Genomic DNA, 25,216 nt, shown 5'->3' with positions numbered 1-25,216 from the left:
GATTACTGTGATATTGAATAGTTTGCCTTGGAAATGAACAGAGATCATTCTGTCGTTTCTGAGATTGCATCCAAGTACTGCATTTTGAACTCTTTTGTTGACCATGACGGCTACTCCATTTCTTCTGAGGGATTCCTGCCCGTAGTAGTAGATATAATGGTCATCTGAGTTAAATTCACGCATTCCAGTCCATTTCAGTTCGCTGATTCCTAGAATGTCAACATTTACTCTTGCCATCTCTTGTTTGACCACTTCCAATTTGCCTTGATTCATGGACCTGACATTCCAGGTTCCTATGCAATATTGATCTTTACAGCATCGGACCTTGCTTCCATCACCAGTCCCATCCACAACTGGGTATTCTTTTTGCTTTGGCTCCATCCCTTCATTCTTTCTGGAGTTATTTCTCCACTTGTCTCCAGTAGCATATGGGGCACCGATTGACCTAGGGAGTTTCTCTTTCAGTGTCCTATCATTTTGCCCTTTCATACTGTTCATGGGGTTCTCAAGGCAAGAATACTGAAGTGGTTTGCCATTCCCTTCTCCAGTGGACCACATTCTGTCAGACCTCTCCACCATGACCCATCTGTCTTGGGTGGCCTCACAGGCATGGCTTAGTTTCATTGAGTTAGACAAGGCTGTGGTCCTAGTGTGATTAGATTGACTAGTTTTCTCTGATTATGGTTTCAGTGTGTCTGCCCTCTGATGCCCTCTTGCAACACCTACCATCTTACTTGGGTTTCTCTTACCTTGGACGTGGGGTATCTCTTCACGGCTGTTCCAGCAAAGCTCAGCCGCTGCTCCTTACCTTGGACAAGGGGTATCTCCTCACCACCGTGCCTTCTGACCTTGAACGTGAAATAGCTCCTCTAGAGCTATAGTAAGATGGTAAGATGAGCTTACCATACCTCTAAGATGAGCTTGTAGGAATTAGATAAAGCTTCTGCTTTTCCAGGCAGGCAGCCTAAGCATTAGTGGCCTTACGTTTGTCTGTCTGTTCCTGAGAGCCCTCCAGAGAGTCACCCTTATGGGGGCCGGGTGCAACCCCCTCAACTTGAGTGACTTCTTGTTTACATTTTATATATTGGCCTACTGTGAAGTATCTTTGAAAAAAAATAATTCATTTAAATTTTTGGTGTATGAATTTACTTTCAGTGTGTCTTTGATGTGCTAGCTGCTTGAAGGACAAAGGTGAACAAGAAAGTTTCAAGGACTCTACCCTTGTGGAGGTTAAACTCTGGTGTAGGAACCAAGCCATGAATCAATAAACAAAGAAATGAAATAATTGCAGACTGTGTTAGTTTCAAGCAAAGAAATAATCAAGATGCTATCTTAGAAAACAAAATGAGAGACCTATTAGGGAGGTCAAGGAAATATCCCCTCTGAAGAGGGAAGAGTTAAAATGCGGCCTGTAGGATGAAGAGAAGCTAAAGACAGTAGGAAGAGACTTCTAGGAAGGAGGAACAGCCAATGCAAAGGCCCTGAGGCTAGAAGAGCTTAAGAAGTACTCTTAAGGAAAAGAGTACTGATGGGTGTAGTGAACAAGAAGGAAAACAAAGACAGAAAATGATGTGTGATCAGGTCTCTAAGACCCAGATTACACAGGACCTTTTAGCCTATGCTGCTGCTGCTGCTAAGTCGCTTCAGTCGTGCCCGACTCTTTGCAACCCCATGGACAGTAGCCTGCACCAGGCTCCTCAGTCCATGGGATTTTCCAGGCAAGAGTACTGGAATGGGTTGCCATTTCCTTCTCCAAGATATCTTCCTGACCCAGGGATCGAACCCAGGTCTCCCACATTGTAGACAGACACTTACCGTCTGAGCCACCAGGGAATTCACCCTAAATATGATAGGGATCTATTAAATGGCTTCACTATTTGAAGAATCAGTCTGCCTGCTGTGAAGGAAAGAGTAGAAATGAGTTGATCAGTCTATGAAAAAGATGGTGATGCTCTGGACCAAGGTGGTGGTGGTGGTGGTAGAGATGGATGCTATGAAAATGGACTTGTTAATGGAAAGTCAAGGATGATTGTAGTTTCAGTAAGTCAGGACACTAGTGACAAGTATTGAGGCCAGAATGTCTTGTGGTGGAAAGGCTTGGGGAAAAAGGGTGAGGAATAAAGAATTTGGTTATGGATGATTTAATTTAGAGACATTCATGTGAAGAAGTCAAAAAGAGAGTTAGATGTCTGAACTGAGAACCCAGAGAGGACAGGGCTGCTACTATAAATTTGGGAGTCATCAAGAAGTAGATAGTGTTAAAGCTTTAGCATTAAAGGAGGTCTCAGAACATAGATAACAATCCCCAGAGCCAACTTCTGTGGTTCATGTAAGAAGTTGTAATGTTGAACATGTAGAAGAGCAAATCAAAGTGTGCCCTGCGTATGGCAATGTGAAAGTGAGTCACGGTGAACCCGGCAGAAATATGTTAGCAAGTGGGAGGAACAGAAGGCAGATGGAATTGGTCAGAGATGGTATGGAAGAGAAAGAGTAGAGACAGTGGCTGGAGACAAACTCTTCAAGATACTGTGCCCTTAAAATGGATCAGAGACGTGAGGGAGTAAGTGAAGGAGTAGGTGGGGATGGCTGGGACTTATTTGTGTGCTGATAGGAATGACCTCATAGAGAGAAAAACTGATGTATATTGGATGACGATACATAGAAGACTGAAATCCTTGTGTAGGTGAAAGAGGATGGAATCTGGAGCAGAAGCGGAGGGATTGACTTTTGATGGGTGAAAGCATACGTTATTAGGAGGAAGGATAGAGAAAGTTCTCATCTGATGAGTTTCCTTTATTTAATCAATGAAGCTCAGTAATTGGCTAGGAGTAAAGGAGTTTGAGAAGCACTGAGATCATCCTTTTGAAGGGTGGGGAACTTTAAAAGAAAGAATTATAAGGTTGAAAGTCATGTGGACTATCCATTTGAAGTGTATAATCTTGAATTTAAACCAAAGCCAGACAATCTAGTTTTGTAATTTTCTCCATCAAATTTAGTGATTAAAAAATGGACAGGATGGACTTAGTTGTTTGGCCATGAAAATGGAAAATGAGACATAGAAGTTGAAGTGTCTGTGAGGAAGTGATGTAATGTTGGATCACGGAAATAAACTAGACAAGGACGGAAGTAAAAGCAAGGAAAGCCTGGTGGTTAGCGAGAGGTGGGCAGGATTAACAAGCAGGAAGTTGTAGGTACTCGGATTAATATAGCAGAGTGAAGACTATAGAGCTAGGAGTTAAAAGCACAAGATGATCCAAGAATGGGATGTTAGGAATCCAAATTCCCAGGTAGTAATGGTAAAGTCAGAGGGTACTAAGTAACTGAGAGAGGAAGAAAGAAAAAAACTTTGCCATTAAGGAGGCCAAGGAACTGTAAGTTCCACCTGAAAAAAAGCTGGAAAATCATTCTTATTTATCATGTATATTTCCTAGGTCATTCCAAATCCCTATTTGGAATTGAATTGGGTGCACATAAATAAATAATGACAGTAGCTGATTCATTGTAGGTCTACTCTGTAAACACCATTTTAGGTCATACTTTTGAACACTGAAATTCTTTATTACCATTAAGATATTGCTTGGAAAGTATTCTACAATGTGTTCATTCTCATAGTTTGATTATTCTCATTTCTCAATCAGTAATGATTCAAGACCTTTGGGTTACATTTAATACCTTTTTGTATGGTGTACCCCACCCTTCGATCTAGCCTTATTTATGTGTCTAGTCTCATCTCCATCATCCCCTTAAGGTGGACCTACCGCATGACCTCCTCCGAAGCCCCTACTGTCAGCAGTCCTGCATGCCTGCCACGCTGCTTCACCTGGATAGCTGCTGCTCATCCTCTAAGACCCATCTAAAGTGTCCACTTCTGGGTCAAACCTTTCCTAAAAAGCTGAACCATCCAGAAATGCATTTCTGTGGGTCGAAAACATTACATATTGACAAATTCACATTGTTAATAATTTGCTACCACAAATGTAAACTTGAACCAGGGATAAAGGATGGTAGCTACTACTTGCTGAACTATGTAACAGTGTGACTCACATTCATGGTAAAATGTAAAAGTGCTTTGCATTTATCACCTCATTTCATTGCCTAAAAGGTAGATGTAAATATTTCCTTCTGTTAGGTAAGGATTCAGAGACTTAGCGTCTTTGTTTGAGAAAGTAAATAATAAGTGGCAGAATTGGATTTTTATTCCATAAACAAAGGTCACATAATGCCCTTCCTTCATCTTATTCATTGCGGTGACTGCTTGCACATGATAATTCTTCACCTGTCAGAAAACTACACAAATTTTTGTTCAGGGGCCCTGGGACTCTAAAATGTGACATTGACATTGGATTTACCTTGATAAATGTTGCTACTTCCTTGAAATTTAGAAAAATAAGTTTTGAATTGAGAGTCTGGACTATGCTTAAAATCTTAATCCAGTGATTGCTCTCTATTTGTTTGAAGTCACACACCGTTCCTGTTTGCCAAGCAGCTCCTATAGCAGTGTTATAATTATCTAGGAGGATAAGTTCTTTAGGTCACGAGAACTGGATCTGTTGACGTGTGAGTGCCAAGTCTTGGTGTAATGCAGGCAGAGGGCAGAGGGCATCTGGGTTCATTTCCTGGGGGCCCTTTAGCTTTCATTGACATAGGGCTTGCCTGGAGTTTTTAAGAACAATGGTGCTTTCTTGCTAGACCAGGAATCCTTTGGGAAATACAACTTAGCTGCTATGGGGCCCCTGCATTTGGCTAACATTCCATCTTGATCTGATCCTGATGTCCACAGCAGTGGTTCTTAGATTTTTACTGTGTATTAGAATCACCTGGAGGGCTTGTTGGAACACAGATTTCTGGTTCCCACCCCAGAGACTCTGATTCAGTCTGTCTGGCCTGGAGCCCTAGATTCTGCCAATGCAGTCAATCTCCCAAGTGAGGTTGATGCTGCTGCTCCCATGACTACACTTGAGTAGCTCAAACTCTTGCTTAAGTCCCAGTTTATGGAACACCCAGTGAGATTGGATATACAAGCAGAAACCTCAGGAGTTATGTGAGTAATCCTCTGAATGCTGAATTCTGTAGACCAAAAAAAAAAAAAATCAGTGATTAAAAAAAAAATTATCTCCTGATTTTTGATTTATGTTAGAGACCAGCAACAATTCCTCTTGTGTGGAGTGAGACCAGTTGGCTGAAACCTGGGAATCCTTTCCAGGAGCTCTTTTTCCCGAAATCTTAGAGAAAACTTCCCTATGTACCTTCAGAACATTAGTGTGTTTTGTTCTTAAAACTGCCTTAAAGGAAGATGCTATATAAAATTGATCAGTCTTTCAATGCAAAAGTGAATGCAAGAAATTTTCAAAATGAAAATGTTACATAATATAATGAGAAATGTGGTCATTAGATTCAGGATGCATTTATCTTTTGTTTAGATGCTAAAAGATATTTGCATTTTTATTAGATTCAAAATGGTGTGAGTCACGCAGATCAACACATTTCTTTTTCACAGGAATCCTTTGTGTTTGAACCCAACTGCCTCTTCAAAGTAGATGAATTTGGCTTCTTTCTGACCTGGAGAAGTGAAGGCAAGGTATGGCACAAAAACAAGTTGCTCCTTCTTGCTCTCAGGGTGAAGGCATTTCATTTCTCCACAAGTGACGGAAAGCCCCTTGCGGGTACGGACCCTACACTTACTCATTCATTCAAGACTTTTTAAAATGTGCTTCCATGTGCCCAGGCGTTGGGGACATAGTAATGGTCAAGGATGTGATCCTTATAGATTCCAGCCTAGAATCAGGGTCGGGCATCCAAAAGAAAGAAAGAAAGTTACAAGACATTGAGAGTTGCGAAAGAGAAGGTCAGGTTACAAGAGCTTAAAAGCAGGCAAGTCTGATTTAAATCTTGGGAGCTAAAAAGATTTCCCAGAAGAGAGGTATTCAAGCTGAAGTCTCAGAGGTGCATTTAAGGGCATTTTCCAGGACTTAACACATGGCACAGCATTCACATTTTGTGAACCTTTGAGCTGAATTTCTGAAGAGTAGAATCAGAGTTTAAGTTAGTATAGTCCCACTAATATTTCATATACACACATATATTTAATTATATACATGGCTGCTGCTGCTGCTGCTGCTAAGTTGCTTCAGTCATTTCCGACTCTGTGCGACCCCATAGATGGCAGCCCACCAGGCTCCCTGGGATTCTCAAGGCAAGAACACTGGAGTGGCTTGCCATTTCCTTCTCCAATGCATGAAAGTGAAAAGTGAAAGTGAAGTCGCTCAGTCATGTCCGACTCTTTGCGACCCCATGGACTGTAGCCCACCAGGCTCCTCCGTCCATGGGATTTTCCAGGCAAGAGTACTGGAGTGGGTGTCATTGCCTTCTCCGAATATACATGGCAGTAATCACAATATTAAATATATAAAAGTAACATTTTGCACTTATTCAGAGTTGCATTCTACATATATATGTGTGTGTATATATACATATGGAATGGAATGTTTGGGGTCTCTGCGACCAGGCAGGATGCTATGGGGCCTTCCCAGAACAGACCCCTCCCCCATATCCGCCTCTTTAGCTCCTCTCGAAGTTCCTAGATCGTATCTGATGCACATTTCCTGAGTTATTTCACAGATCCTAAACCCCCCACCTAATGGAAGCATTTAATTGCTTGATGACCATAAGGACATAGCCTCCTGGAGCCTCAGGATTAATAATGTCCACCCCTGTGAACCATGTTATCTCACCATCAACCAGTCAGAGAACTGTGCACTAGCTGATCGTATACCCTGCAATATCCCTGCCTCAGCTGCCCTTTGAAGTTGTTTTGCTGAAACCCTTTGCTTTGGGGAGTTGAGGGTTTTAGAGCGAGAGCCACCCGTTCTCCCTGCCTAGAGCCTTACAGTAAACCCTGCACTTTCCTTCACCACAACTCAGTGTCAGTGTATTGGTTTTACTTCACGCAAATGAATGGACCAAAGTTTGGTTGGAAAATATCTTGACTATTTTTGATTGTTGAAAATTATTATTGTTGTTATTACTTGTTTTTAATCCTGCTTCTGCCTCACTTGAATCAGCATTGCTTTCATCATCACAAACATTTGCAAATCACCTGTCTGTGCTGTAGGTCTGGCAGAATTTAGACTCACTGCTGTGTTATGTGCTCTCTTTGCAGGAAGGCCAAGTGTTAGAATGCTCCCTCATCAACAGTGTTCGTCTGGGAGCCACACCGAAGGTACCCACGCTTGGTGTCTGTTGTTCTTTGGACACAGACTGTTGTGTAACCCCTTTGTTGTTGTTTAGTCACTCATTCGTGTCACCTCTTGTGACCCCAAGGACTGTAGCCTAGCAGGCTACTCTTCCATGGGATTTCCCAGGCAAGAGTACTGCAGCGGGTTGCATTTCCTTCTCCAGGGGATCTTCCTGATCTGGGGTCGAAACCTTGTCTCCTGCCTTGCAGGCATATTCCTTACCACTGAGCCACCGGGGAGGCCCATTACTGCCCCCAAATGAAGAACAGATACAGTTTAGAAATCTCATCTGTAATGGTTGGGTGATTTAGGTTGCATTGGGTTTAATTAGAAATTGTTATTAACCTCTGAAAATAATGACCCTTGTGTGATATGAGCATCGAAGTAAACTGTTCCCTTAACTCAGAAATTAATCTGGCAAGCACCCCTTCCCCCTGTCCCCACCTTCTTTTTCAGCAAACAGTGAGTCACTTCTGGTCCATGGCTGATGTGGAAATTTAGATGACTCGGGTAGTTCCATGTCTGTGCACCTGTGCACGCAGACCCTGGCTCACCTTGAAGGCTCAGTTTGCCTCTGAGAAAAGAGAATGACAGAGCACATAAATAAGCCTCTTCACAGTGATTGATGTGTTTGAATGAGAAGCTATTTGCGCTAGGAATTTAAAAGATGGTTTTTCCCCTAGAATATTCCAGCACGGCATGTATCCCTTTTCCATAATAGTCTTGCAGGTTTGCAGATGTTTAGATGTTCAAAACAAAATTATAATTGTTCCTCACTTTGTTTTTGGTTTCTGTTAGTGACCCTCTTTAATGTTAGTTTAAAATCTCTGTATAACTACCTTGGCATTTCCGCCTGAGTTCTTTCAGAGGACAAAGCCGCTATTTTATCTGCTAATTAGGGCAAACTTACACAGTTTTCATTCCAAATGAGGAAGCCAGGGCTCCTGGAGATGCACGTGTTCATTCTTTGTGTCCAGGCTATTTGACAGACTCAATCTCACTTTTAACAACTTGAGGTTGCTGACTGTGGCAGTGCCCTGCATGTGTGTGCATGAATCCCCCACAACTGTTCTCTGTGAGAAACCCCTTGGACCTTTGCAGACAGTCAGGTCTCAGGCACAGCCTTTGAGTCCTGTTGCCATAGTTCATGTCCTCGATAGCTACAGCCCTCAATTGAAAGGAGGACCCTGCCTCCCCACCTTCTAAATCAATAACTGTATAATACCTTTCTTACCGGGTGAGATCCAGTAATGTGTAGTGTGATAGATTTTACCTATATGAGTTTTAGAATGACACTAGATATCTAGACATTTTTAGATAGAATGAAGAATTTGCTTTACTGGATGTTTTTACATCAAATGTAGTTTCTTTTTCTATGCTCTGTGATCTAATGTATTTTTTTTCCTATCTGTCTACCTCTATAGGATCCCAAAATTTTGGCTGCTCTTGAAGCTCTTGGCAAATCAGAAAATGATCTGGAAGGGCGGATAGTTTGCGTCTGCAGTGGTGCAGATCTGGTGAACATCAGTTTCACGTACATGGTGGCTGAAAATCCAGAAATAACTAAGGTATCCTCCGTGACACAGCCTCCTTCCATTCCCATATGGACATGTGTGGTGCACATAATTTTTCATGTATAATGTCATTTTGATATATATTTTGAATTGTATAATTTAATTTAAATTTTAAAGAAAGTTTCCATTGCTTGTTAGAATGTTGCCCTAAAAAATTCAGCAAGCGCAATACCCTTTCAGCGTGTCACTCACGAATACCAGCAGCCTGAACACTGACTGTGATATGTTATACGAACCTCTCTAACCAGAATGTACACAAGAATCATCTGAGATTTAGTAAAAATGCAGATTCTGATTCAGTAGGTCTGAGGTGAGGACACATTCTCCCTTTCTAACAAGCTCGCAGTTGATGCTGATGCTACTGGTCTGAGAACCACAGTTTGACTAGCAAAGAGTTAGATCAGCACTACCCAGCTGAAATATAATGCAAGCCACAGATGTAGTTTAATTTTTCCTGGTAGCCAGAGGTAAAATTAATTTCGTTATTTTATATTCCACATAGAAGTGATACCATATGGCATTTACCTTTCCCTGCCTGGCTTACTTCACTTAGTGTGATCCTCTCTTAAGCCCATCCATGTTGCTGCAAATGGCCTTATTTCATTCTTTTTTACGGCTGAGTCGTAGTCCGTTGTATGAATGTACCATGTCGTCTTTATCCATTCCTCTGTCAATGGGCGTTTAGATTGGTTCCATGTCTTGGCTGTTGTAAGCAATGTTGCTCTGAACACAGGGATGCATGTATCTTTTTAAATTCTGGTATGTCATTTTGTAACCCAATATGTCATTTTAGTAGGAAATCATTATATAATCAATTAACATATTTTAGATTCTTCTGTTCATACAAAGTTGTCAAAATATACGCGTTTTCAGTTCAGATGAACTGCATCTCAGTTGCTGCATATGGCTGTGGCTACCCTGTTAGTGCACGTCTAGATAATTCGTACCCACCCTGCCTGTAAGCTATGAAAGTGTTGGGTTACGATCCATCTTAGTACCATAAGCAGCCTACCATTGCCCTGGCAAGTGAGTCTTAAAAAAATATTGCCCAAAGTAGAAAGCCTCGAATGTCATTCACTCTCCTGCACGTTGTCTGTCTTCAGGCACTATTACCTGTGGACAGAGCACCATTATCTTTGCGTAAAATGTGTGAAGAGGCCTGGGCTTCTGCTCTTCCATGGCAGAGATCTGGGTTTGGGGGATTGGGAGGTGGGCATTTTATTTTCCCATTGATCCTGCAAGTAGAAGCTCAGTACAGGGTTGAATGAGAAAGGTCATCATTAGAAATATTGAACTTCAGAGCCCTCAGGGAATATCCAGGTAAGATTATTTGATGAAACTGAGATGAGAAGACTTTACCCTGGACCCAGGATCACGGGGTGCAGAATTGAGTTCTACAGATACTGAGACCGTCAAGACTCACCCTCACAGATACTGAGACTGTCAAGACTCTTTCACCCTCACTCACAAAGTGTGGTCCACTTTCTAGCTGCACACGCCTCAGTGGGAACTCCCTGCACATTAGAATCTCAGGCCCACATAGACCTACAGATCCAGAATCTTCATTACTAACAAGCTCCTCCACACCCCTCTGCCTGCCCAGTGACTCATATGTGCAGTAAAGTTTGAGAAGCTCCCAACTGTGGCTCTGGGTCCAGGCAGGAATGGATGTTTCATATGACATGAGAGCCTTTGATTCTGTACTTGCATGGCTTGGTTGGTTTTATGCTGCTTTTCCGGATCACCTCGCTTTGGGAGAACAGATGTTGCTTTCAATATTGTTCTTTCATTACGGTGCTCAGATCAACACCAATTTGGATGGTTTCTTGAACCCTGCTGATCTAAATAAGCGTTGTTTCTAGTGCACGCTAATGTTATTTGCTACAAAGGTCTTTCTGGTTGCTATTTGCCATACCAACATTCAATCCCAGAAGTCCATGCTGATCACCCAGAAAGAGAAAGACTTGTTAACCAGACAGATATTTAGATGCTTGAAATTTTGCAAAATGACAGTTCTGTAGACCTGTGTCATGTCTTTTGTCAACTTGTCGTATTACAAGAAACCCTATGACTCATATGACCTTAAGAATCTGGGATAGGGAACAAGTTGCCTGGCCGCACATCCTGCCTCTTCCTCTTCCCAGTTGAGTGACCAAGACACACAAGTGGCCTCGCTGAGCATCACCTGCTTCATCTCAGAATGGAACAGCATCACAGTGCCTGCTCGTAGGATTGCTATGTAGGTTACAGGATGCGTTACGTGGAAAGTGCCTGTGCCTTTCTCATCGAAAGCCCCCAGTGTACATTCACTGTTCAGATCACAGAGTCCTAGAATTTCAGAGCTGGAGGTGGAACTGAGACACTGCATTTTTCAGATGTAGAAGAGGAAGCCAAGAAGCGAAAAGAACTCGCCTGAGTCTACCCAGCAGGCTAGGCCAGAGTCCAGCCTAAAACTCAGCCTTCTGATTTCTTGTGTGATACTGTCAACTCCACCCCGTCCCTGAGCAAGTACAGCCCTGGGAAGGTGGCTCGGATCAGTAAATCGAAATGTCCTTACTTCCATGCTTTGATTGCTGCAGTCTTGTTTTACTTAAGAGCCATGGTCTGAACCCTATAGTCACAAATATGTGATATATAAGTCTGTGTTCCAGGGCACAAGTCTATACTTAAAGATAAGATGTGGGGTTTTTTGTGGTCATACCATTTTGACATGAATACAACTTAGGAGCCCAGGATCATGGGACCATAGAACAGCTCTTAGCTAGCGATATTCTGTTCACGTTATCACAGAAGTCAGTTAAAGCAAACCATCATTTTTAAAAATTACACTTACAGACCTTAAACACTCTTATGGCAGGCTGAGCTTGGGTTGGAAAAGAATTTCCAGACACAGAGCCTTTCAGAAGGGAGTGAGTTTATTAAGAACACAGAGCAGAGATAGCGTGGGCACTGCGAGTGCAGCAGGCCAGACTCCTGATGGACCAGGGAGAGGCGACACTTTCCGTGGGTTAGTAGCCGGTTTTTATAGCCTCAAGACAAAGCAGATTCCTGCTGGAGGCTTGGCTTTAGGTGACTGGTTAAGGCATGATAGGGTGATCATGGGGTGGCATTTTTGCTGAATTTGGTGTCAGGAAGCTGGTTGGTGATGATCAGGGGGCCTTTGGGGCCACGGTTACAAAGGGGCTCGGTCAGCTTCAGAGGTGCCCTTGGCTGTGGGCTCCACTTCTGTGGCCTTGGCGCAAGGCCTCACACCTGTGGCCTGGGACAGAACTCCACAAAGATGCTATTCTAACTTGAAACATATAGATTTGGTACAGTTGTTGGCCAATCTTTTAATGTTAGGGCCAAAATCTTTGCATTCAGTTTGGGTCTATTGGTTGTGGTTGATGGATTTTTTGCCATGTGTGCTCAGGCTTGTCCAACTCTTTGTGGCCCTATGGACTGTAGCCAAGCAGGTGCCTCTGTCCATGGAATTTTCCAGGCAAGAATACTAGAGTGGGTTGCCATTTCCTACTCCAGGGGATTTTCCTGAACCCAGGATAGAACCTTTGTCTCTTGCATCTCTGAATTGGTAGGCAGATTCTTTACCGCTAGCACCACCTGGGAAGCCTTTTTTTTTTTTTTTTTCCATTTGTACTTCACCCGTAATGCATTGTCTGAAATATCCAGTTTGGTTTCTTTAAAACACAACTGAGTCCACTTTGAAGACATTCTTGGAGCAGTTAAAGAACAGAATCCTCCAATTGACTAACTTCTTTCCCCAATCTTTTAGTTGTCTCATTTACATAGAACTTGAAAAAAAATTCTTAGCAACTTACCTTTAAAGAAATCTTCCCAAGTATTCACTGAAAGAACCAGCCACCCTCTTTCCTTCCACAAGCATTTTTTACTGATTGATGTAGTTTTTATTACAAACAGGTATAGAAATAAACATAAATAACTCATGGTACTCATGCAAGATGAGAGCAGAAACTTACAAAATGTTGAAAAATAGCTTATTAACTGTGAGGATTAGCCATTCCCTGGGTGGTCAGAATGTTTTGATTGTTTTATGCCATCTGACAAGTCTTGGTCTGCCCAGTGATATAGAAGTTTTAAGAGGCTTTCTAGTACAGACCTTGCTTAGGAGTATTTATTTGAGATTCTTGAGTCTATTCTTAATTCCTGGGCTTGTATGATACTTACAGTCCAATGATTCTGAAAAATTCACTTAACCAAACATTGAATCCAGGCAGATGGGATTCATCAATTCATGTCCTGTCGACGGAGGACCAGCTTTCCCATGTGGGACCTTGCCTGACTCTGTGAAAGTCATCTTACTTCCTTGTTCCTCCACTTCCTAAAAGGCTTCTCTGATATCTTTTCTTATTTCAAGTGGGTGTTTTAAGAGTCAATAACATTTAACTGAAGTCTTACTTTACTAGAGTTAAGGTTTCAAATAAATACAAAATATTTTCACAGTACCCGAGACAGTGAAAATGATGGTGCATTTTCTTGTTTAGATAAAAGATGCTGCTGCTGCTGCCAAGTTGCCTTCTCGAGATAAAAGATGACACTTGTATAAAAAACACCCTTATAGCTCATCTTGTCTTTTCTTCAGCCATGCCCTCTGCTTAAAGAGTAAATAAGCTTGCCTAGTCCCTCTACCGGAGAAGGCAATGGCACCCCACTCCAGTACTCTTGCCTGGAAAATCCCATGGACGGAGGAGCCTGGTGGGCTGCAGTCCATGGGGTCACGAAGAGTCAGACATGACTGAGCGACTTCACTTTCACGCATTGGAGAAGGAAGTGGCAACCCACTCCAGTGTTCTTGCCTGGAGAATCCCAGGGACAGGGGAGCCTGGTGGGCTACCATCTGTGGGGTCACACAGGGTCGGACACAACCGAAGCAACTTAGTAGCAGCAGCAGCAGCAGTCCCTTTACCTCTTTAACAAGATTTGAGCTCAATTTTATAGAGCTTTCTCCCCTATGGAATAAATGTCTGATAGGATCCTAAACATAAGGCCACATCAGACCTTCCAGCCACATCCTTCCGGTTGCTGAGGCCACGGACACTCTCCTCTGTGTCCTGATCGGTCTGTTAGCAAACACTCTGTGTCTAGAATCTAGCTGATTCTACCATCACCATCACTGCAGTGGTCTCCAACTCAATACCATTTCTCCCCTAATTCTCTGCCTTGACCTTACCTGTTGTAGTCTGTTCCCAAAATAGCAGTTGGAAGGATGTTTCTAGGAAGTAATTCAGATCCCATCACTGATGCTTAGAATCCTCCAAGGCTTACGGGGCCTTAAAGAGTCCCTTCTCACCTCCCTTCCTCTGGCTGCTACCACCCCCCTCCCTATTTCCTTCCAGCCTCGGGAACTTCACCTGTGCATAGGATTCCTTTTGCCTGGAACACGCGATTCCCCAGTTACATGCAGCGCTTCCTCCCTCACATTTCTCTGCTGGAACGTCACCTTAGCTGCCTGCTGCATCTCCCCTCAGCACATGCTAACTCCTTGTCCTGCTTTATTTTCGTTCGTAGCGCTTACCACTACTTACATGCCATACGTTCACTTATTGCCTTCCCATTCCCTGCTACATCCTAGCATCTAGAACCTTCAGCGCCTGACATGTAATCAGTGCTCAGTACATGCATTTTGTTGTTTTGTATATATAAAGTGTTTTTATGTGGGCCATCTTTAAACTCTAGTGAATTTGTTTCCATATTGCTTCAGTTTTATGTTTTGGTTTGTTGGCCACGGGACATGTGGGATCTGAGCTCCCCAACCAGGGACTGAACCTGCTCCCAAGGGAAGTCCCTTTATATATATATATATATATATCAGATCAGATGCTCAGTCGTGTCTGACTCTTTTTGACCCCATGAATCGCAGCACGCCAGGCCTCGCTGTCCATCACCAACTCCCGGCGTTCACTGAGACTCACGTCCATCGAGTCAGTGATGCCATCCAGCCATCTCATATATATATATATATATATATATATAATTTCCAGAATGACAAAGAAACATGTAACAGTGGCAGCCTCCTGGAGTGGAATCAGACGCAGAGAGAAAGATGTTTGTTTTTCTCTTCTCGCTTGTCTTTTTTGGTATGATTTATTTTTTCTTTTTCATTATTAACCTTAATTTGTATTGGACTATAGCTGCTTTACAATGTTGTGTTAGTTCCCGCTGTTCAGCACAGTGAATCAGCTGCATGCACACATACATCCCCTCTTTCTTGGATTTCCTCCCCATCTGGGTCACTGCAGAGCACTGAGCAGAGCTCTCTGAGCTGCACAGCAGGTTCTCATTGGTTGTCTATTTTATGCATAGTATCTATAGTGTATATGTGTCACTCCCTGGCTCCCAGTTCATCACACCCTCTTTCCCCCTCAGTGTCCATACATTTGCCCTCATTTTATTGAGGTTTATGGTCTGAATCCATAAACTCTAACCTAGGTGATAACCTTAAAGTTTTTTACAGTTTAGCTATAATAAAAGCTAGGAGAATGATGTTTGGATAAGAAAACCAAGAAAATGTGATTCAATCATAATCCAAAATGTCTGGGATTCCATGGCATTATTTTTAGAGTCACTTTTCAGGATGTAAGGGGGCTGTTGCTGAGGATCCATGACAAGCCTGGAGGCTGTAACCCCAGTGTCTTGACCTCTTTCCAATTGAGATCATTATTTTCTGCTTCCCTAAATCCTTCCTGTCATTCCAGTTAGAAAACTCTGCTTTCATTTCCTCTCCTTAAAGGTCTTCTGTTAAAAGGAATTGCTAGCAAATTGCTGGTACTTTTTCCTCAAATCCGGTATGCCTTTGGGTAATCGGTGTGTCTGATTGGTCACATAACCTAAAACATCTATAAATAAAAACAATTGCATGGAGGAGATATTTCCCATTTTTTTTCTAAACTGTATGTAATAGAGCTTTTTTCTGAATCCTCCTCATCTCTCTGCCACTGTTTTACGATAAACCCTATTGTGCTGTGTGCTTAGTCGCTCAGTTGTGTCCAACTCTTTGCGACCCTGGGGACTGTAGCCCGCCAGGCTCTTCTATGCATAGGGATTCTCCAGGTGAGAATACTGGAGTGGGTAGCCATTCACTCCTCCAGGGGATCTTCCCAACCCAGGGATCGAACCCAGGTCTTCCATGTTGCAGGCGGATTCTTTACTGTCTGAGCCACCAAGGAAGCCCATAAACCCTACAAAAAATGCCAAATATTGTAATAAACTTCTTTAGTTAGAAGAGAAATTTGGTTTCTCTGATGTATTTTTTTCTCTCTTAGGATACAACTAGCGGGGGAAGATTTTGTCTCTGGCATGTTGAAGGGAGTTCAGATGTCTTTCATTTAGTTCCAGCTGGTGCTACAGAGCAAACTGCAAGCACAGTCACTGTTCATAAGACTGAAAGGCAACCCTCTTTGAAAATCTCCACAAATAAATATGTTATTTTATACCAAGTTGAATTTTATTTTGATTACAAAAATAAGCTGTTATTATGAAGTTCAAAATGCACAGATTTGGATTTGAGTTTAGACAACTTCCAGACTGCTCATCATACTTTCTGTAGGTTGTAAATATTTGGCAAACTCCATAAATTATGCTTTGTAACCAAGTCATCAAATAAACCCATGATTGAATACTGTAGAAAGTAAATTACAAAAATGTTGTGTCTTCTTCTTGTAGACAAAAAAGATAAGGTCAGATAGTTTATTACAGGTAATAAAATCGTATTTTAGTCAATTGGATTGAATGTCAGAATCACTCTGCTGAATTGAAATTATGTTGAGTGGAAGAATCACTGCAAAAGTTCTTGGAGAAGGGATTTATTCTTTGTTTTGTTAAGGAAGAAAAATCAAGTTCACATTTAGTCAGTGCTGGCTAATGGCTTTGCTCACACTCTGCAGAGCTCCCCTGAGATTTCCAGGTGGTGCTAGTGGTAAAGGGCCCACGTGCCAAGGCAGAGACAGAAGAGACTCGAGTTCGATCCCTGGGTCGGGAAGGTCTCTTGGAGGAGGGTGTGGCAACCCACTCCGTTATTCTTGCCTGGAGAATGCCATGGGCAGAGGAGCCTGGCGGACTGCAGTCCATAGGGTCGAATTGCAAAGGGTCACAAACACCACTGAAGCGACTTAGCACTCATGCAGAGCTCCCCTCCTTTCAACTAGGTCCTCTACCCATAGGCAAGCACTGACCTACTCAAAGGGATCTAACCAGAAGCCTCACCTGGGACTTTCTTAAAAATGCAAATTCTTGGGTCTTTTGCCAGCCTAATAAATCTGAAATTCTCAGAATGGAGCTCAGCTATCTGTTTTGTTTCTCTTTTTGTTAATCAAAGTGTAACTGATTAATATAACAGTTATATTAATATACAATGTTATAAACAATTAAGATAAACAATGGTATGTTAATTTGAGGGCACATCATCGTGATTCAGTATTTTTACAGTAATATTTTAACTAGCCTCCCAGGTGATTCTGATGCTGGATGAAGTTTAAGTCCCCATTTGCTTAGCATACAAATGGACTTAGTCCAAATATTTTAGCCACTTTGAACCCAAACAAGTTTTTATCAAATTAATTGACTGCAGCAGGCAGGTGAGTCTATGGACCTACTGATTCCTGTGGCCTTATCAGAAATGGTTAGAATTCACTAATACCAAAAGCATGATTAAAATGAATTTATTTCTGTGACCCTAGGTGGGAAAAAGCTATTTCTTGAAGTGTAGTTTTAATTGTGTTAGCTATCCAGTGGTTCTCAAAGTGTGGTCCCTGACCAGCAGCTTCAGCGGTACCTGGGAACTTAATCCAAGATGTGAGATCTTAGGCTCTGCCCTAGTGCTCAAGTTGAGGAGCTCAAGGTTAGAGCTGCTGCCCTGCAGAAAAGCTCTGTAAGGAGTTTCTCCTGCTTCTCTTGCAGAGCAGCCTTGAGGAACTTGCATTTACTAGTTTGAGGAACTTACATTTACTGGTTTGCTGCCTAGGCTCACCTGAGCCGATGCCTGCTGAATGCTAAAGGAGCTCAGTTGTAAATCTGCATTTCCTATCCATCGTCCAAGCCCCAATATACTAATTGATTTAAGTTCTTCACCACATTGTCTCATGGTTTTTTGAGGCTCAAGTTTGGGATGGGGTGCGTGTATGTGAGCGTGTGTGTGTGTTTCGTGTTTCCAAGAGTGACTGTTGGCGTGCTTTTGTTTTATTTTTTCTTTAAACCATCCCGAATTCATGGGAAGCAAATCAGCAAGGTGCAGTAAAAAGTTTTCTTAAGGACAAGCTGTGAATTGGAGCAAATGGGTGGATGCGTATTTGTGAGCTTTAAGTGTCCCCATCTCACCTAGGTGTTTTCTTCTTGCCAAAAAGAAAGTGGGGCTCATTTGCTTAATAGCTGGGTTGAATGTGGAGACCATGAAATTCTGAGCCTTGGGAGGGTCGTATGCATCAGTGCATGTGGAGTGGGTAACACTTGTCCTGGGAGCCTCCGTGGCCAACTGTCATCTTTGCCCTCCCTTTCTCCAGCAGTTCTCATGCTCCTCTTGCCAGACTGTCTGTCCCAGGATCCAGGACTTACTGTCTGACCCATGGTGGTGCTCTTTGCACTCTGAAATTATTTCTTTATCTCTGTATTATCAAAAATTAGTTCCTTTAGACCAGAAGTTGCTGACCCAGATGCCTACGGGAGCCAGGGAGATGATGTGAGTAATGGAAAGGCGCTGGGAGACAGACAGGAATGGAATAGAACGTAGCGAAGTGAGGGGTACATACCCCATCTGGGGGCACTTACCTCTTGCCAGTTTTCCAACCATCAGAACATGGCCCAGAGGTTGCTAGATGGTTGTTGGTGGTGTTTTTTCCATGAGATACTGGACATCTGGATTTTTTACATGAAATTTCCTGATGTTAAAATGTTGACAAATATATTCATTTTTGTTAGCCCTGTGCGTGTCGAATAGCAAACTTGTCTGTGGATCATTTGGAACCTCAGCTCGAGACAACGGCCGGCATGCAGCATGGATGAACTTGCACTAAAGTGAATGCTAATGTTTGCATAATATGTTTACCTCACTGACATTTAAGTGAAGATGCCCTTTGTGTATTTTTTCCTTCCTTCATTCAGCTGTTCATCCTAGAATTATTTTTTGATGAATTATAAATGTGGACAAATCATTTCTTCTACATGGGCTTTCTTATCCTCATTTTTAAAAGAAGAGAGTTATAGTGAATGACCCTTGGAGTTACTTTCCCCTATAAAGACATGGAATTTCTTTACAAAACAAAAACGTGTACTAGATGCCAAGGAGGGTACTAATTAGTTGCTTGGATCCCTGTGTCTAAACTGAAGATTCTTTGGATGTAACAGAAGGTCATGGCTTGAGTTGTAGGAAGGATGCAACATGATCTTGACCTTCTAAAAAGATGATTATTTTAGTTGCTCAGTCCTGTCTGACTCCTTGCGACCCCATGGACTGTAGCCTGCCAGGCTCCTCTGTCCATGGGATTTTCCAGGCAAGAACACTGTAGTGCATTACTATGTCCTCCTTCAGGGGATCTTCTCAACCTAGGGACTGAACCCGAGTCTTTTATGTCTCCTGCCTTGGCAAGGAAGGTAATGCGGTAATAACATCGGGCTCAGAGCACTGCTGCTTAAAGTGAGGTCTGGACCAGCAGGGTCATCATCACCTGGGAACTTAGAAATGTAGGGTCTCAGGCTTATCCTCAGACCTGCTGAATCAGAGTCTGCATTTGCACAAGATCTCTAGGTGCTTCCTTTACACATTCAAGTTTGAGAAGTACAGTTGTACCTCCATATCCACAGGGAAATGGATCTAGGAACCGCCCCCCCAACCCCTGAATATACCAAAATCCACAGATGCAAGTCCCTTGTATAAAATAACATTGTACTGTTGACCCTCAAATCTGTGGGTTCCACATCAGCAGACATCAGAGGGCCAGCTCTGCGGAGGTAGGATACAAGGAAATAAGTTGTTCTTGCCTTCAGCAGTTACACAAAGAGGAAGACCTGAGAAACGTGTGAAATCAAGAGACTGTTCCAGGTGAAATTGGAGATTTTAAATCTGATTAACTGAGAGCATGCTGCTAAGATCATCAGAAATTGAGGGCCCAGTTACTTTGGGGCAAGAGAGGAAGAGACAGTGAATTTAGAATACGTTCTCTGAGGGATGTGAGTGTCCCGGACTTGCAGTGGTCACACGGTGTGAAGGAGCTCACTGGCTGCTCATCTGCAGGCTGGCCCTGACCTCCAGTCTCTGTGTTCCCCATCTCTACACCCTTTAACTTTCCAAAGGCGACTATCTTTATTTTTTTAAACACCCCCGCCCCAGTTTCTTAAATCATCAAATGTGGGGTTTTAGTGTTATTTTTCTTAGTAAAACTCCTTACCAAAATGCATGTGCAGGAACCCAGCCCTGGAGCTGGAAGAGGTTTCACTGTGGTTCTCAGGCGCCTTGTTGCTTTCATCAAGAAGGTTTCCTTAGGGTCACAGGGGGAGCAAAGTGAGAAAGAAGCCTCCAGTGAGACCTGTCACAAGTGAATGCAAGTGATATTCACAAGAAATTAACTGTTTTAAGTGAACATTTTAGTGCCATTTAGTACATCACCTGGAGAAGAAAATGGCAACCCACTCCAGTCTTCTCGCCTGGAGAACCCCATGGACAGAGGAGCCTGGCGGGCTGTTGTTCGTGGGGTCACAAAGAGTCAGACGTGACTCCGTGACTGAGCACAGTGTATCAGTGCTGTGCAACCATGACCGCATCTAGTTCTACAGCGGCATACCCCTCAAAGAAAGACCCATGTCCACTTAAGGAGTGCCCCCCTTCCCCCAATTTACAACCCCCATACTCACTCTAATGTGTCTTTTTAATGTGCACACAATTTTCTCTTATATTAAGTTGGGCTCATGCCAGTAGAATTTAATGTAAAAGTGAAAGTGTTAGTCACTCCGTTGTGTCTGACTCTTTGCAACTCCATGGACTGTAGCCCACCAGGCTCCTCTGTCCATGGCATTTTCCAGGCAAGAATACTGGAGTGGGTAGCCATTCCCTTCTCCAGGAGATCTTCCTGACCCAGGGATCGAACCCAGGTCTCCCGCATTACAAGGCAATTCTTTACTGTCTGAGCCACCAGGAAAGCAGTTTAACATAGTACTATATTTTATCATTAACGGTTTTATCACATGTATTTTCTTGGCCTTTAAAATGTTTTCTTGGGCTTCAATGTAACTGTAAGTCCCCATGACCTTTAAGGTGGGTTTTCTAGGTTGTTGCCTCTCTTGCTTCTCTGGAAACCTCTCAGCCTCTTCTGTTCCAAATGCTGTGATCTTCACAGGGGACATGTTTTCTCTGCTGAGGTTTCATGAACTCGAAGGTTTCCTGAGAAAAGACTCAGCCCTGGGCCCAGCCCGCAGTCACTCGGGTTGCCCTAATTGCAAGTGTTATCAAATGACTCTGCCAAGGGAATGCAAAATGAATTACTCTAATTGTACCAGAAGTTTGAATTTCACCTTTTGGCCCCTGGGACAGAAAAATGTCACTAGCTGTAAATTGCTTCTCCATTTACCACATAGCTCCAGTTTTTACTGCTAGCAAAAAAAAAAAAATGTCGTTGGGAACATAATGTGTGTGTAACATGGGCCTACATGTGTTTGTGTGTTTTCTTATCTTTGGGGTATAATTGGAAGACGGGACACGTGAGGAGGTGGGTTGGCAATGCCTGAAACGAGACTCTCTTGCCTCTAAGGAAATAATTTAATAATCATAATAGCGCAGTCCATGGGCAGATCCAGCCCTCTGCTCTGACTTTTTAAAATGTTTATTTTGTTTATTTGGCTGTAGCGGGTCTTAGCTGCAGCACACAGGATCTTCAGTCTTCATGGCAGCATGGAGGGTCTTTGGTTGCAATTTGTGAACTCTTGGTTGCAGCATGTAGGATCTAGTTGTCTGACCAGGGATCAAATCTGGGCCTCCTGTATTGGGAATGTGGAGTCTTAGCCACTGGACCACAGGGAATTCCCCCTCAGCCTGATTTTTGTATAGCCAGTGAGCTAAAAATGGCTTTTAAATTTTGAAAAGATTATTAAAACGTAAAAACTGTACAACAGACAGCTATATGTGGCCCCCAATTCCTGAAGTATTTATTGCCTGGCTCTTTACAGATAAAGTTCACTGGCCCCTAATAATTATAAGAAGAACAGCAGCAGTGAAGTTTTTATTTTATATTGGATGCTAGATACTGTTCAGAGTGCTTGGCAGGCGTTATCTCCTTTAATTATCAAAACAGTCCTGTGAGATGGATTATTCTCATTTGCAGAGGAAGAAATAGGCCCAGAGAGTTGAGTAGCTTGCCCAAGTTCACACAGACAATAAGTGGCGACTGGTGTCTTGAACCCAGGCACTGGGCCCTGGGTCCCAGGTCCACTCCAGGTCCTGTGTTCTGCACACGCTCTGCTGCAGCTCCCAATTGGAGGACTAGTCTCTTCCACTTGTAGCACAGTGTGTTGTTGCTGTACTTTTCAGGTAACCGTTTAATGTCAATATTTCTGGGAAGTGTGGTCATAGGGCAGTGCTCCCGAAATCGGAGGCCTGCACAGTGTTTTCCGCAAAAAAGTCCACGTGCAAAGAAGGTTCTTTGGTCAAATGAGCATGAAGAAGCCTTGTTTAGCAGAATTTCTTTACTATAACTATCTCATAAGCAGTGATATATTCTCATACCAGTCTCAGCCAGGAGGAGGGACATGCAGTTTTTTTTCCCCCAAATGGGTATGCATTCATTCATTCATTCATTCCTATTGAAGAGACACAATATCTTTCAGAACTACTGTTTTGCAAAGAAAAAAGTAAGCAAATGATGTCATAGAGGCATTGCTCAGCCCAATATTTTCCCAGATGTGTCAGAACAATCTAATGCAGACAGTCATTCATCTTTACCATTAACATCCTTTTTATTGTTTTCCTGCTGCCATGTCTCTTCCTTCCCTCCCCAATTTTTAGGGGAGAGAGCAGAGGAAGTGTGGGATTTTTTTCCATAAATGAAATTAGATAATGAAACTCAAACCCTTTGATTTAAATTCTTTTTAGTACTTTTTATCTTGAAATCCTGTTTGGTTTGTGGGATTACCTGTACATTTGATCAGCCTGGACTGATCGGTGATGTTGCCTGGAAGTATAGACAGACAGAGGCTTCGTGACTGATGATACTTATTCAGACCCTCAGCAGGTAGCATTTGCCTGCATGTCAAGTGGTGTTCATTTTGGCATGGCTTAATTTGCTAGTGTTGTCAACTGACATGTGTCAGGAGAAAAAGTGACCTCAGAGATCTTAAATACAGGCATCAGCCACAGAAACAATTTCATGAACACCTTTTAATTCATCAGCTCTTCTCCCATCCCTCACCACCAGGATTCTGCAAATCTGACAGTTGAGACCAAAAATGCACTCTTACAAAACCGGTAGTTTCTGACCAGCATAAAATGATGCTTTGTGTTCTCTTAAAATCTTATAATTCTTCAATTATTTCAGAGTTCTCCATATGGATATAAAATATTGTTATGTAAAATAAACATGACATCTCATTTTCTTTTCTTTTTAAAAATGTTCATTTATTTGGTGGCATTGGGTCTGAGCTGCTGCGCATGGGATCCCGGCTGTTAGGCAGGGTCTTGTCCTTGGTGGAACATGGACTCTGTAGGTGTGGCACTCAGGCTTAGTTGCTCTGTACCATTGGTATCTCAGTTCCCTGACGGGGGATCAAACCCATGTCCCCTGCATTGTGTGGTGGGTTCTTAACGACGGGGCCACCAGGGAAGTCCCTCTCATTTTCTTTTTGAATGTTGCTGCTCTGTGCCTTTTGAGCCATTAAAAAGCATCGTGTATTGCTTATAGTATGTTGTTCATTCAGAAAGCGCAAGTAAACACGAGCATAAATTTATTCTGAATATATATATGTATGTGTGACTTAGGCTGGGTCTGTGAAATAGGCTGATAACAAGACAAATTAACAGGAGAAAAGGCATACAAATTAATTAAGTTTTCATTTTGTGTGCACAGGGGCATCACAGAAAGAAGTGAAGCCCCAAAGAGCAGTGAAATTTTAGAGTTCATATAGCATGTTAACAGGGGGTGGAGAGGGGGCAAGGGGCAGATGGTTTTTAGGGAAGATAAATGGGTCCTGAGGAGGACAGACAGGAGGTGTGGCAGTCCTGGATGATTTCTGTTTGGGTGTGGTGTCAACTTTTCATCTTCCGAAAGAGAAGATTAGTGTTGCTTCTGGGGAGAGTATTTATGACAATCCAGTTCCATTGTGAGGCTCTGCTTTGAGGCAGATAAGGATTTCAGGAAAATTCAGCTCAAAATAATTCTTATGCCAAAATGGCATATTTTGGGGTATCATATCCTGATTCTCTCAACAGTATATTTATCGGAGTAGGTATCTGGAATGAGATGTGGTTATTTAGGACAAGATTCTGTAGGTCCAATAGAACATTGTTACAAGATATCAGACTGTCATGGGTAGAGTCAGGCGTGTATGTGTCTGTGTGTGCTCAGTCATGTCCAACTCTTTGTGACCCCATGGACTGTAGCCCATCAGGCTCCTCTGTCCATGGAGTTTTCCAGGAAACAATACTGGAGTGGGTTGCCATTTCCTCCTCTAGGGGATCCTCCCAACCCAGGATTGAACCTGCATCTCTTTAGCCTCGTGTATTGGCAGGCGGATTCTTTACCACAGATCCACCTGGGAAGCTCCAGAGTTACACTTAAGTGATGGAAAAATGGTGTCTTAGGAATGATAGTGAACAGAAACCCATTTGGAATGGGAATGTGACACTTCAGCTTCTGGGTGACGACCAAGAATAGCACAGTGTCCCCTCCTTCCTTGTGACTATTTAGAGGTTCTTTTCGACCTAGTGTGGTCAAGATAACCAGCCAGGCTGACAGACTGTTTTGACTATCTGTGAGTGCCTAAACTGATTTTGACTAGGAAAGTATAAATATTATGCAGGCCCATCCGTACAAAGAAGAGCAGATAGAAAGGTTTGTTTTGTGGAAGACTCAGACTACGTCAAGGGGAAAAAGGCTCTCGTTGTTCTTTTTTTCACCCCTTAATGTTCCCTTTGGAGAAGGCAATGGCACCCCACTCCAGTACTCTTGCCTGGAAAATCCCATGGACGGAGGAGCCTGGTAGGCTGCAGTCCATGGGGTCGCTAAGAGTCGGACACGACTGAGCGACTTCACTTTCACTTTCATGCATTGGAGAAGGACATGGCACTCCACTCCAGTGTTCTTGCCCGGAGAATCCCAGGGACGGGGGAGCCTGGAGGGCTGCCGTCTCTGGGGTCACACACAGTCGGACACGACTGAAGCGACTTAGCAGCAGCAGCAGCACAGTTGATTTACAATG

At 42.8% G+C, this 25,216-nt stretch overlaps 1 protein-coding gene across 7 annotated transcripts in view; it reads left to right on the top strand.

The window, feature by feature from the left end:
- The window catches only part of PLCB4 (phospholipase C, beta 4), a 488,269-nt gene that overhangs the window by 319,235 nt on the left and 143,818 nt on the right, over positions 1–25,216 (top strand). For all 7 annotated transcript variants that reach the window (XM_010834225.1, XM_010834226.1, XM_010834231.1 and 4 more), the window contains 3 exons: positions 5,498–5,578; positions 7,160–7,219; positions 8,660–8,803. In XM_010834225.1, the coding sequence (XP_010832527.1) occupies positions 5,498–5,578; positions 7,160–7,219; positions 8,660–8,803 (285 nt within the window). The remainder of the gene's footprint in view (positions 1–5,497; positions 5,579–7,159; positions 7,220–8,659; positions 8,804–25,216) is intronic.

Source organism: Bison bison, unplaced genomic scaffold, assembly GCF_000754665.1.
Source record: "Bison bison bison isolate TAMUID 2011002044 unplaced genomic scaffold, Bison_UMD1.0 scf7180017864030, whole genome shotgun sequence".
NCBI classification, from domain to species: Eukaryota; Metazoa; Chordata; class Mammalia; order Artiodactyla; family Bovidae; genus Bison; species Bison bison.
Note: the sequence above shows the minus strand (reverse complement) of the source record. Positions and strands in the feature narration are given on the sequence as shown.